The 12,416-nt window shown below is 47.9% G+C and overlaps 1 protein-coding gene across 5 annotated transcripts in view; it reads right to left on the bottom strand.

Moving 5' to 3' along the window:
* nalcn (sodium leak channel, non-selective) overlaps positions 1 to 12,416 on the bottom strand; it is a 135,476-nt gene that overhangs the window by 98,031 nt on the left and 25,029 nt on the right. For all 5 annotated transcript variants that reach the window (XM_052026246.1, XM_052026245.1, XM_052026247.1 and 2 more), the window contains 2 exons: positions 9,175 to 9,279; positions 5,729 to 5,815 (listed from right to left, as the gene is read on the bottom strand). In XM_052026246.1, coding sequence (XP_051882206.1) covers positions 5,729 to 5,815; positions 9,175 to 9,279 — 192 coding nt within the window. The remainder of the gene's footprint in view (positions 1 to 5,728; positions 5,816 to 9,174; positions 9,280 to 12,416) is intronic.

The following is a 12,416-nucleotide window of genomic DNA, read 5'->3' on the forward strand; positions in this document are numbered from 1 at the left end:
CCACTGATGGCAGGAGAGGAGAAGGCACCAGTGAATATAAAACAACACAAGAACAAAGCTCTGGAACTACGCAGCAGGACAGGCAGCATCTGTGGAGAGGGAAATAGTTAACATTTCAGGTCAGCGACCTTCCTTCAGCATTGCGAGAAAACAAGTGTGTTTTAATTTGCAGAGACGGGAAGGGTGGATAGATCGAAGGCAACGTTTGTGATCAGGTGTACACTGCGTCGCCAGGTCTTTTAGAGCAGGGGAGGGGAGTTCAAAAGAAAAAGGAAGAAGCTGGGACTGGGGGACAGAGCACTCTAGCTGGTGGAAATCTGAAACAAAAGGGAACGTTGGACAGACCCAGCAGATCCAACCGTCCATCGGCGGAGAAAGAAAAATTGAGTTAAGGTGGACAATTGGTTCAACTATATCCGAACAGCTGGTTCAGGCAAAAAACAGGAAAGGCTCGTTATCTGAAATTGTTGAATTCAAGTACTGAGTCCAGAAGGCTGTAATGTGCCTCGACAGGAAATGAAATGCTGCTTGAAAAGCTTAAGGAAGAGGTCTTCTTCCATCGGGGTTTTGGCTGAAGAGGCTTGCGGTTGCAGTTGAATGAATCAAATCCAAGAGGAAGTCTGGTGATGCAGACTTTGAGAATGAAGAGGAATTCGAGAGCTGCTCCAAATCATTTGGGGGCTGGAGACAACCAAGCCATCAAGGTGACTCCGGGGGGGGGGGGAACATGAAAACATGAGTGAAGGCTTCCAAACAAGAGGAGAGCCTGCGTTAGAAAGTCCAGCTTGGGACCCCAAGGTGAGTTAGCGGTGATCTTGCTGATGGAACATTTCATGCGAGAATGGATTTCACCTCCCCAGAGAAATCCACTCAGAATTGGAGTTTTGGTGCAACAGACAGTCTGCTGGGGGAACTCAGCAGGTCGAGCAGCATTTGTGGGAGGAAAGGAGTTGTCAATGTTTTGGGTCGAAACCCTGCGTCAGTCCTGATGTAGGTTGAGGTGCCACTCCCTAACTGTCCCTTGGTAGTGGTGAGATGTGGCCTTGAAGCCAGTGCAGTTTGTGTGGTGAAGATGCTCCCTGTGGTACTGTTGGGCAGATTGTTCCAGGATGACAAAGGAGATTTATTTCCAAGTCAGGATGATGCACAACTTGGAGAGGAACCTGCAGGTGTTGGTATTCCCTTGCACTTGGTAAGGCATCTGGAAAAGTTTAGAAAAGTTTTGCCAAATGCAGGCAAATTGGACTAACTTAGATGGGCATCTTGATCAGAATGGACAAGTTGGGCCAAAGGGCCTGTATCTGTGCTGTATTGCTCTATGACTCTATGACCTTCTGCCCTTGTCCCTCTTGGTGGTAGAGATCATGGGTTTGGGGACCTAGGTCATAGTCTGGGTGAGTAATTGCAGGGTATTTTGTAGATGGTACACTCTGCAGCCACTGTGTGCCAGTGGGGGAGGGAATGAAGATTTAGAGTGGTGGGTGGGGTACAGATTGAGCAGGCTGCTGTGTCCTCAATGGTGCCGAGCTTCTTGCAAGTTGTTAGAGCTGCATTCATCCAGGCAAGTGGAGAATGTCCCATCACACTCTTGACTTGGGCCTTGGAGATGGTGGAAAGGCCTTTGGGGTGTCAGGAGCTGAGTCACTCACCGCAGGATCCCCAGTCTCCGATCGGCTCCTCTGGGGTTGGACCTGGAGAAAGGGAAGTTCTCCAAGGTTTCCACACAAATACAGGCTGTTATCTTCAGGGCTGGGCCTATTGTCTGACTGGCCTTCATCTGCCCAACATCCACAGTTTCTGTGGGAAACTAGGAGCACATTTTCCTTTTTGCCCCACACCCTAAAACACCCAGGGCAACCGGGTAGAGCATTTAGTGATCCAAGTGTTTTTTGCCATGCCATTGGATTGTAACGTTCTGATATTGCACCTGGACCACATAGCAAAAGACTGCAATAAATATGCAGCACATCAGTTATCAGGCAATAAGCACACCACTGCCCCTCTTTTTCTGCAATACAAAGTTATATTTTGCTGCAATGTCTGTTTTTACTGAGCTGTTCCCTCCAGTAGGTCCAGTGTACCCACATCGTGAAAAATTTGGGATATGTATTTCAAACCGACTTTCAGACAAATTCTATAATGCAAAGAAAAAGCACCTGGTCTCTAGTTATATAAAAACCTGCAGATGCTGGAAATCTGAAACAAAAACAGAAAACGCTGGAAACACAGCAGGTCAGGCAGCGTCTGTGGAGAGAGAAACAGGTAACATTTCAGGCTGAAGTACCAACATTAGAAGCGGGAAAGGGAGAAAGCAAGTTATGCAGAGGGAGCGGAGGAGAAGTGGACAGGACAAAAAGAATCTCTCTGACAGGACAAGACCAGGGTTGCCATCGTAACTAAGTTGTAGTCATGGCTTTCATACAAATTATATTTTACTTGTTCACCATCAAACCTCCATCCAGACAGGAAAATAATTTGAGTGCTTTCAGTTTTGTTAAATAGCACTTTAACAATAAATAGAACTTTATTTTTCTGATTTTACTTGCACAGAAGTAACCTATCCTGGCACTAGCTGAGACTTGGAGAGATTATAGGATCAGCTTTAACAGCTTTCTTGGCTGCATGTAAAACTTTTAATCAGAAATGTTATTGTTACAAAATGTATGAATATCAGAACTCATTTAACCAGTGCCAGAGGATTTGTGCATCTGTTACTGCCTGGCTAAACAGCAAGGGAGGCACTGACTGAATATCAGTGCAAGTCTAAGGTCCTCCTTCCCTGTTATTGAAACTGTAGTTACTGACTCATCCTCGGGTGCAGTGAACACATTTTTAGATTTATAAGATGCACCTCGTTATAACCTTGGGATGTGCCTGTGGTTTAGACGAGCCTTTCTGGGAAGCCCAGATACATTGCCATGGACTTCAAGAATATTTTTGTTTGACTTGTCAATTTTGTTAATTTAAAAATCTACCTTGTGGAACTAAATGGTACCATTTTAACTATATATTTCATGTTTTTATAATATCCCTCCATCAACCCATGCCCTGTTGCACAGACAACATTAAATTCTGAGAATAATGAACAGAGCCTTAAAATTATACATTTTGCTCAATTTCACTTATTGTTACCAGGGCTGAAAAATCTATCCAGTTTTTATTTGATGTTTTATTTCTTCGTTTAATTCTATTTTTACACAAATGTAACCCAAACTCAATGGCCAGTTCTCATCAGAAATGAACACTTGACATTCTAATTTTTAAGACACTTTTCAGATTCTGTGGGAGTATGGGCAGTAAAAAAAACTAAAGATCATGCACATAGCGATACTTGTTTAGTGATTACGGTAACAGACCAGGAATCCAGCCTCCAGGAAGGATCCAGCAACAGAAGTTAGAGTCATAGAGTCAAAGTTAAATCAGATCACGGCATCACGTGTGTTCAAGAAATGGGAACAGGAGACAGCAGCCCAAGACAGGAGACACCAAGCCAACAAAGCTCTGCTATTCATCAAGATCACGGCTAATCTTCCATCCTTAACTAGAAATCAATCCATCTGTTTTAAATGAACTCAGTGACTCAAGCCTCCAGAGATATCTCTGGTAGAGGATTCCAAAGGTTCATCAACATCTCAGTCATTACATTTCTCATCTCAGTTCTAAGTGACTTCACGTTTTCCTCAAACCATTGCCCCTGGCTCTGGACCACAGCTCCCTGCTCCAGCCTGTCGAGCCCTGTAAGAATTCTACACATTTCAATGAGGTTGCCACTCAGTTGTCTAAACTGCAGAGAATTCAGGCCCAGTTGACTCCATCTCTCCTCACGCAGCGAGACCACCATCCCTGGAACCAGTGTAGACGATCTTTGCTACATTCTCTCCCCAAAGCAAGCGTTTCCTTCCTCAGGTAAGGAGATAAAACAGTGAGAGGACACACTCTCCAAGTCTATGCAGCAGAACCTGGTCTCCATGGTCTTGTACCCACTTGTCCTCGCCGCTAACACAGTGTAGGAGCTGGCATGCGGTTGTCACCCCACATCACAAGAATTCACTTGTAAGCATCTCCCACTCCTTAGAACTGGAGAGGGAGCAAGTCATCCTCAACTCTGAGGGACTGGCCAAGGAGGATCAGGTAAATGCAGGCGTTTCTTCTTATGGGGGAGCTGGGTGGCCTGGTGGCTCAGCTGGTAGAATTGCTGCCTCATAACTCCAGCATGCCCGGTTCAATCCTGACCTCCGGTGCTGTCTGTGTCGAGTTTGCACCTTCTCCCTATGACTGCGTGGGTTTCTCCTGGGGTGCTCCGGTTTCCTCCCACATCCCAAAGGTGTGCGGGTCAGTGGGTTAATTGGCTGCTGTAAATTGCCCCCAGTGTGTGGGTGAGGGGTAGTTAATGGGAATGTAGGAATAAAATGGGTTAGGGTATGATTAGTGCAAAAATGGGCTGCTGATGTGCCGAAGGGCCTGTATCTCTCTATGTCTCTAAGAAAGCAGGGAGCATAAATTTAAGAAAATCCCCCATAAATCCCTTTAGGAATTCAGGAGACCCTACTTTCCCAGGGAGTGGGGTGAATGGGGAACCTGCTCCCACAGGGAGAGGTGGAGGGAGATGGCAGAGAGGAGTTGAAGGGGTAGCTGGGTAAACACAAGGGAGACAGGGAGATGGAGGGGGTGGTGTCGAGCAGAATTAAGAACACTGGAGCAGGAGGAGACATTCAGCCCTTCGAACCTGTTCTTTCATTCAGGAAGATCACGGTTGCTCTGTGACCCAAGTCGAGACACGAGCTGAACTGGGCCAATTCAGTGTAACGTGATCACTCAGAATATGGTCAATATTGCAGGAAATTGCGAGCACTCTCAAATTAGCAGAGACGATCTACCAATAACGCACCAAGACGCAAAAGACAAACAGCAAATTGTGCTGCTGGCCAGGAAACACAAGTGGAGAGAAGTCATGGGGCATCATCCTTGAAGAGCAGATAGCAACACTGCCTGTGGGAATTACTGGGAGGATTCTGAAGCTTCATTGTGAAGGCAGCAAGAAAAAACACAAAGCAACTCACTTATATCCTAATTCTTTTTTAAGCCGATTTAATTTAAAAACAACATGAAGTGGCAGTGCATAATCAGTTGAGTAGAATTTCCTTTCCAAGAATAAATTAGATTAATTCATGCTGTTAGATGCTACAGGCTATTCCTCATGTCCCAAAGCAAGTCAATTGAATATAACAGCACAGTGGCCCAAGAGAATATTTTCACAGATTACGGCAATTTACCTTGTTCTGTTTCTGACCTTGCTGATGTGAGTGCCTTCACTTTGCCTCAGCACCTTCTCTCATCCTACATTTAAATTACGAATGTCAAATGGGAAGCTTCAATTCGATAGTTCATTCAAGACGTCTGACTGCAATTACTGCCTATGTTATCAGCACACCAGTAGTACTGGAGTGCTGATTTCCTTTCCCAAACCTCTCTGCTTCTCTTTACTTTATGTTACTCCTTAACACTCCCCTCTGTATCTGTGTCTTTGATTACCTGCCTCAGTATCTTGTGATGTGGCTCAGCATAGGTTTTGACAGAGAAGGGTTTTTTTTAAACTACACTGAAGGTGATGTACTAATGCAAGTCACTGAGGGCCACGGACTCCATTACAAAGGTCCCAGCTCTGGGAGAAGCAGACACTCTCCCCTGCCTTTTCCCAGACACCCTCCTCACCCACGTCCCAACGTACCTGTAGGTAGGCAGGAGCTCTTCCCTGAGGTTTGTTCATGTCTACCGCCACGAGCTGCCAGCCACCAGTGGCATCTTCATGGAACATCTGCAGCAAAAAGAAAAATCCACTCACCACAGAGCCACTGAAAATCCCCACAGCCCACGGGTTCAACGGTTACCACGCAGCTCTGTGTGGGACACTGAAGAAGGGAAGGTGCGATCATCTATTGGGAATGATTCCAGGAATAAGGGACACCAGTTGTATGGAGAGAGTGGAGACATTGTCCTCAGAGAAGACAAGGTTAAGGGGAGATTTTGGAGCCACTCAAGATCAGGAAAGATTCTAATGGAGTAACGGGAAACTGCTTACAATGAGTGCAGCACAATGAGTGCAGCACAGTGGTACAGCCGGTAGAGCTGCTGCCTCACAGCTCCAGAGACCCAGGTTCGATGCTGACCTCCAGTGCTGCCTGTGTGGAGTTTGCACGCTCTCCCTGTGACTGCATGGGTTTCCCCTGGATGCTCCGGTTTCCTCCCACATGCTGAAAATGTGCAGGTTGGTAGGTTAATTGGCTGCTGTAAATTGCCCCTGATGTGTAGGTGGGTGGTAGGAGCGGGGGAATTGATGAGAATGTGGGGAGAATAAAATGGGTTAGGGTAGATTAATGTAAAAACGGGTGCTTGATGGTTGGTGTGGACTCAGTGGGTTGCAGGGCCCATTTCTGTGCTGTGACTATGGCTATGAGGGGAGTGGTATACTACTTGGATTGCACTTTCAAAACCTAATACTGGTATGGTAGACTGGATAATCTCCTGTGGTATACGATTAAGTCATGGAGTCATTTAATTATTGGAACCATTATTTTAATGTGCTTCAGTGCACTCAGACAACAGTACATTGTACTCAGAGCCAGCAGCAGAAGGGGTGGGGGCAGGGTTTGTTGGACATTAGACCAAGGCTCCAGGAGTACGAAACGTCTCACAGGCACTATTCTGAAGAGCTGCAAGTTCTCTGATGCCAACACTGATTCAACGTCACTAAATCATTAACTGATCATCAGTGCATTCGCCTGTGGGAGCTTGCGGGATCAAATTGGCCGTGTCATTTCCTAAAGGGCAACTGTGCAAACAGACCCCTTTAGCTGTGGAGTAGTCTGGGACATCCTGAGAGGAAGGGGCTTTAGCAATGTCCATCTCTTCTGTCTGAGATGTTGTGCATGCGAAACCTTCTACACATGGAGGGTGAGAGGGAGCAGGGGTGGGGACTGGGGACGCACGAGAACTTTCATCATCATCAGCGCGCTGAACTGGGAGAGACGGCTGTGGGCGAGGCCAATCATTATCAGAGGGATTTAACTGGATCTTTGCATATCCACCCATGGAGCCGAGGTGGCCTTTATATCTGACACACCAGTCAGGTGAATAATCTCCATTCTCAGCAGAGCTGTACACCAAAACCAACACGACCAAGACAAAACACATCCATCGTCTATTCTTATTAAGGGGTGAGAAGCCATAATTCATAGTCTTGTTCATTATTACACTATCATTGCTATAACTTCTGCTTGGTGTTCCTAATTTGAATCTGAAAACTAATCCAACCTCCATTTTAAAAAATCCATTCCACGGAGCTACAACTAACTGGTGAATGCCCCATTAAGGGGGGAATCAATAGAGGTTGGTGGGTGGGATCCATCCAGATGGATAGGCTTGGATCAATCAACCCTCTCAGCATTGACACAACGTGTTTCCCTCTTGCATTTACATCAGAGGGCAGTCACACCTCCAGTCATGGAAGGAGGCCATTCTGCCCACCATGTACACACTGACCACTGGGCACCCTTCCATATTAATGCCATCTTCCAGCACTTGGCCCGTAGCCTTCTCTGCCTGGGTGATTCAAGTTCCCATCTGGACACTTCTTAAATGCTGTCAGTGACTCTGCTTCCCCCTCTCCCCACCCTCTGCTGTTGGACCACCACCCCAGCCTGGGTTAGCAGAAACCTTCTGCAGCTAAATATTAGGAAGATTGAAGCCAGTCCTTGTCAAGTACTCCCTTCTGCTGCCCCCAGCTCCCTCCCTCTCCCTGACAGCGAACTGGGCACATTGCAAACTCAGCGACATTTGATACCAAGCTGAGCTTCTGGTCTCACAAGCACAGCCACACTGGAGCACCCATGACCATCTACATAATGCTGGCTGACGCTGTCTCCTCCAGCCAAACCTCCCTCAGCTTATCCACACATTCTCCCCCCTAAAGAAACCCCAGTGCCGGACTTCCCAACACTCTGGACCAACTTCCCTGTGAACAGGGGCTCTGTGAAATCACCGCTGCCCACGGCCTAACGCAAGCACTCACGCATCACCCCTTGCTCACCCACACTGGCTCCCGGTTACACAACTTCTGCCCTCTCAGCCCTGATGCAGTCACCACCCGAAACGTCAACTGTCCCTCTACCTCCACAGATGCTGCCTGACCCACTGAGATCCTCCAGCCGTTTGTTTTTATTTGCTCCAGATTCCAGCCTCTGCAGTCTGTGTCTCAATTTTACGATTCCCCTTCCAGTCCTTCCACTGCCTCCGCCTACCATGTCACTCCAAATCCACATGATCTACAAGCTCTTCCAGTTTTGGATGCTGCAACGTCCCCAGTTTTAGCTGCTCTGCCATTAGCGGCCGTGCCTTTAGACGCCTAGCCCCAGAGCTCTGGAATTCCTTCCCTATCCCTTTTAAGTGGTCCTTAAAAAATCTGCCAAAACCATAATATCAGCTTAGCAAAAGATAAACTACTGGAAGAACTCAGCGGGTCAGGCAGCATCTGTGGAGGGAAAGGGATGGTTGATGTTTCTGGTTAAGACCCTGGATCAGGACCATTCCAGCATCTGCAATCTCTTGTGTCTGCACAATATCTCCTTATGTGGTTCCTTGTCAATGTTTGGGAACACCAGAGACTACAGATGCTGGAATCTGGAGCAACACAAGTGTCTGGAGGAACTCAGCGGGTCAGGCAGCATCTGTGGAGGGAAATGGACGGTCAACGTTTCAGGACAAGACCCTCTGTCTGGACTCAAGATGAAGCATCTCGACCTGAAACATTGACTGTCCATTTCCCTCCACAGATGCTGCCTGACCCGCTGAGTTCCTTCAGCAGCTCATGTGTTGCTCCTTGTCAATATTTGCTTGGCAAATACAAAATAGGAGCAGGAGGAGACCACTCCGCCCCTCATGCCTACCCCACCATCCAGTAAGAGCACCGCTTATCCTACACCAGGTAACCTTTTGCTGATGAGCTCCTGTGACCACACCCATGGGCATTTTACTCTGTTCATGGGCTATATATTTCTTTACGAAATAGGAGGAGAGCATTTGGCTCATTAAATATATGCCAGCTCGCAGAGCCACCTCATTCCCTGCTGATTTTCCCTGCAAGAGCAGACATTGCTTGGTTCGGCCCAGACGCATTACCTGTGTAGTGGTGGTGGAGGTGGTGCTGCTTCGCGGGCCCCACATTTGCTGGAACTGGACCCTTATTTCTGCAAAGGTCTCAATGATAACAGCAATGAACACGTTCTGCAAACAAGAAGAGTAAACTCTGTGAACAGATGCATCCTGAACAGCACACCTTGAAAGGCAGCCCTTCACACCAGTCTTACTGGAAAGATGCTATTAAATTGCAAAGAGCGCAGAAAAGGTTTATGAGAATGTTTGCAGGAGGGACTGGGTTACAGGGAGAGGTTGGGCAGGCTAGGACTTTATTCCTAGGAGTGTAGGAAACTCTCTTATAGAGGGGTATAAAATCACGAGGGGCACAGATCGGGTGAATGCACACAGTCTTTTTCCCCAGGGTTGGGGAATCAAGAACTAGAGGGCACAGGTCTAGGGTGAGAGGGGAGAAATTTCATAGGAACTTGAGGGGAAACTTTTTTTTAATGCAGAGGGTGGTACGTGTGTGGAACGAGCTGCTGGAGGAGTTCACTGAGGCAGGTACAACAACAACTTTTAAAGGACAGGTATGTGGATAGGAAAGATTTGGAAGGTGACCGGTGGCTCTGACATCCACCATCATGAAGTGCTTCAAGAGGCTGGTCATGGCACGCATCAACTCCAGCCTCCCAGACAACCTCGACCCACTGCAATTCGCCTACTGCTGAAACAGGTCTACAGTGGACACCACCTTCCTGGGCCTACACTCATCTCTGGAGCCTCTGGACAGTAAAGACACCTACGTTAGACTATTGTTTATTGACTGCAGCTCTGCCTTCAACACTATAATTCCAAGCAAACTCATCACCAAACTCCAAGACCTGGGACTCAACACCTCCCTCTGCAACTGGATCCTCGACTTTCTGACCAGCAGACCACAATCAGTGAGGATAGGCAGCAATACCTCCGGCATGATTATTCTCAACACAAGGCTGTGTCCTCAGCCCCCTACTCTACTCCCTATACACTCATGACCGTGTGGCCAGATCCTGCTCTAACTCCATTCACCAGGTTGCAGATGATACCACCGTAGTGGGCTGTATCTCAAATAACAATGAGTCAGAGTACAGGAAGGAGATAGAGAGCTTAGTGACATGGTGTCGTGACAACAACCTTTCCCTCAATGTCAGCAAAACAAAAGAGCTGGTCATTGACTTCAGGAAGGGGCAGTGTACATGCACCCGTCTACATCAATGGTGCTGAGGTCGAGAGGGTTGAGAGCTTCAAGTTCCTAGGAGTGAACATCACCAACAGCCTGTCCTGGTCCAACCACATAGATGTCACGGCCAAGAAAGCTACCAGTGCCTCTACTTCCTTAGGAGGCTAAAGAAATTTGGCATGTCCCGTTTGACCCTCACCAACTTTTATCGATGCACCATAGAAAGCATCCTATCTGTATGCATCACGGCTTGGTATGGCAACTGTTCTGCCCAGGACCGCAAGAAACTGCAGAGTCATGGACACAGCTCAGCATATCATGGAACCCAGCCTCCCCTCCATAGACTCTGTCTTTACCTCTCGCTGCCTTGGTGTAGCAGCCAGCATAATCAAAGACCCCATCCACCCGGGACATTCTCTCTTTCCCCCTCTCCCATCAGGCAGAAGATACAGGAGCCTGAGGGCACGTACCACCAGGCTCAAGGACAGCTTCTATCCCACGGTGATAAGGCTATTGAACGGTTCCCTTACGCAATGAGATGGACTCTTGACCTCACAATCTACCTTGTTATGACCTTGCACCTTATTGTCTGCCTGCACTGCACCTCCCTGCAGCTGTGACACTTTACTCTGTATTCTGTTATTGTTTTTCCTGGTACTACCTCAATGCACTGTGTAATGAATTGACCTGTACGATCGGTTGTTGGCACGGACCAGTTGGGCCAAAGGGCTTGTTTCTGTGCTGTGTGACTGAGTGTGCTTGGGAAAATTCAACAGGGCAAAGTCTGCTGAATGACATTAGTCATTCTCTGACCACTTACTCTCCAGATGTTCCCTGACATACAGGGTCATGACCTTAAATCTCAAGCCCAGCTGTTCAGCGGTGGCACAGGACAGTGGGAATCTGGAACTCCTGCTCTCTGGGGTTAGCGGGTCAATTAAACAAGAGCGACTGGTAGATATTTGTTGGGTTTGTGGAATTAAAACAAGAACAGGGGCATTTCTAGAATAGGGTGAAGGGGCTGAATGACCTCCTGTATCCTTTCCCATTGGTTCAGGGGTTCTTTGTTCCCAACCCCAAAGGACAAACAGCTGGGTTTGGTGGGGGGGGGGGGGGTGGTGGTGGTGGGGGAGAAGAGAACATTACTGGTGGTTTTACCGATCTACATTCCTGGGTGAGTGGGTGGCTGTGGCAGATCCAACACAACCTTCAGAAGGAAACTGGATGAGGACTGAAACAGGAGATATGTGGGGCTGTGGGGAGTGAGCAGGGGACCAGAACTGACCAGAGATCTCTCTCACCAGCCCAGCACGTCCTCAATGGGCTGAATCCCTCCTACAGTTGCTGTGAGAGTCGTGCTCAGAATTCCTTTAGTTTTCTCCCAGAACATCCCTGTATGCTCAGCAAGCGTCTGATGCCCAGGTAATTATCAGGGCTGCTGCCTTATTAAAGAAAAGTAATTGCATGGCAATCTATCAGAGTTTTAATTGCACTGCTGAAGAACAGAAAGCCAATATTTCTGAACAGGGCAGTGGAATATTCATTCTGTTTCTAAGCTCCAATGACACGATTTAAGATTCTGATTGTGTTCAGTGCCAGTGAGAGCCTGTCCCAGTCCTACAGCCCTGAGATCTCCTCTTCCCTCCAATGTCCACCTCTCAACCATTTGGTTCCCCTTCACCCATCATTGGCGATCGACCACGAGGTGCGCTGGTCACTCACCGGGAAGTTTATCTGAAACATTGCTCTCTGGGTGTATGATGCTGCCAGGGGCGAGGGGGAGTGGGTGAGTGTCCGTGTGGGTTTGACCCTTTCCTCTCTGACCACTCCAGGTATCAGTAACCGAGCCAGACTGAGATGCTGGTCAACATGAGATCCGGATCTGGGGGAACCGCAGGTCTGGAGTGAAACTGGTTTCCGTCACTGCCAGTGTCAGGCACGTGCCCCAAAGCTAGTGCTGCCCAGACCTAGTGCCCAGAGAGCAGGCAGTGATTCAACACAGGCCTGGCATTCCCCTACAGGAGCTGAGTCCATGTGTCTGATCTGGGCTCAGTGCTGCAGAGAG

The sequence above is a fragment of the Pristis pectinata genome, chromosome 11 (assembly GCF_009764475.1).
Source record: "Pristis pectinata isolate sPriPec2 chromosome 11, sPriPec2.1.pri, whole genome shotgun sequence".
NCBI classification, from domain to species: Eukaryota; Metazoa; Chordata; class Chondrichthyes; order Rhinopristiformes; family Pristidae; genus Pristis; species Pristis pectinata.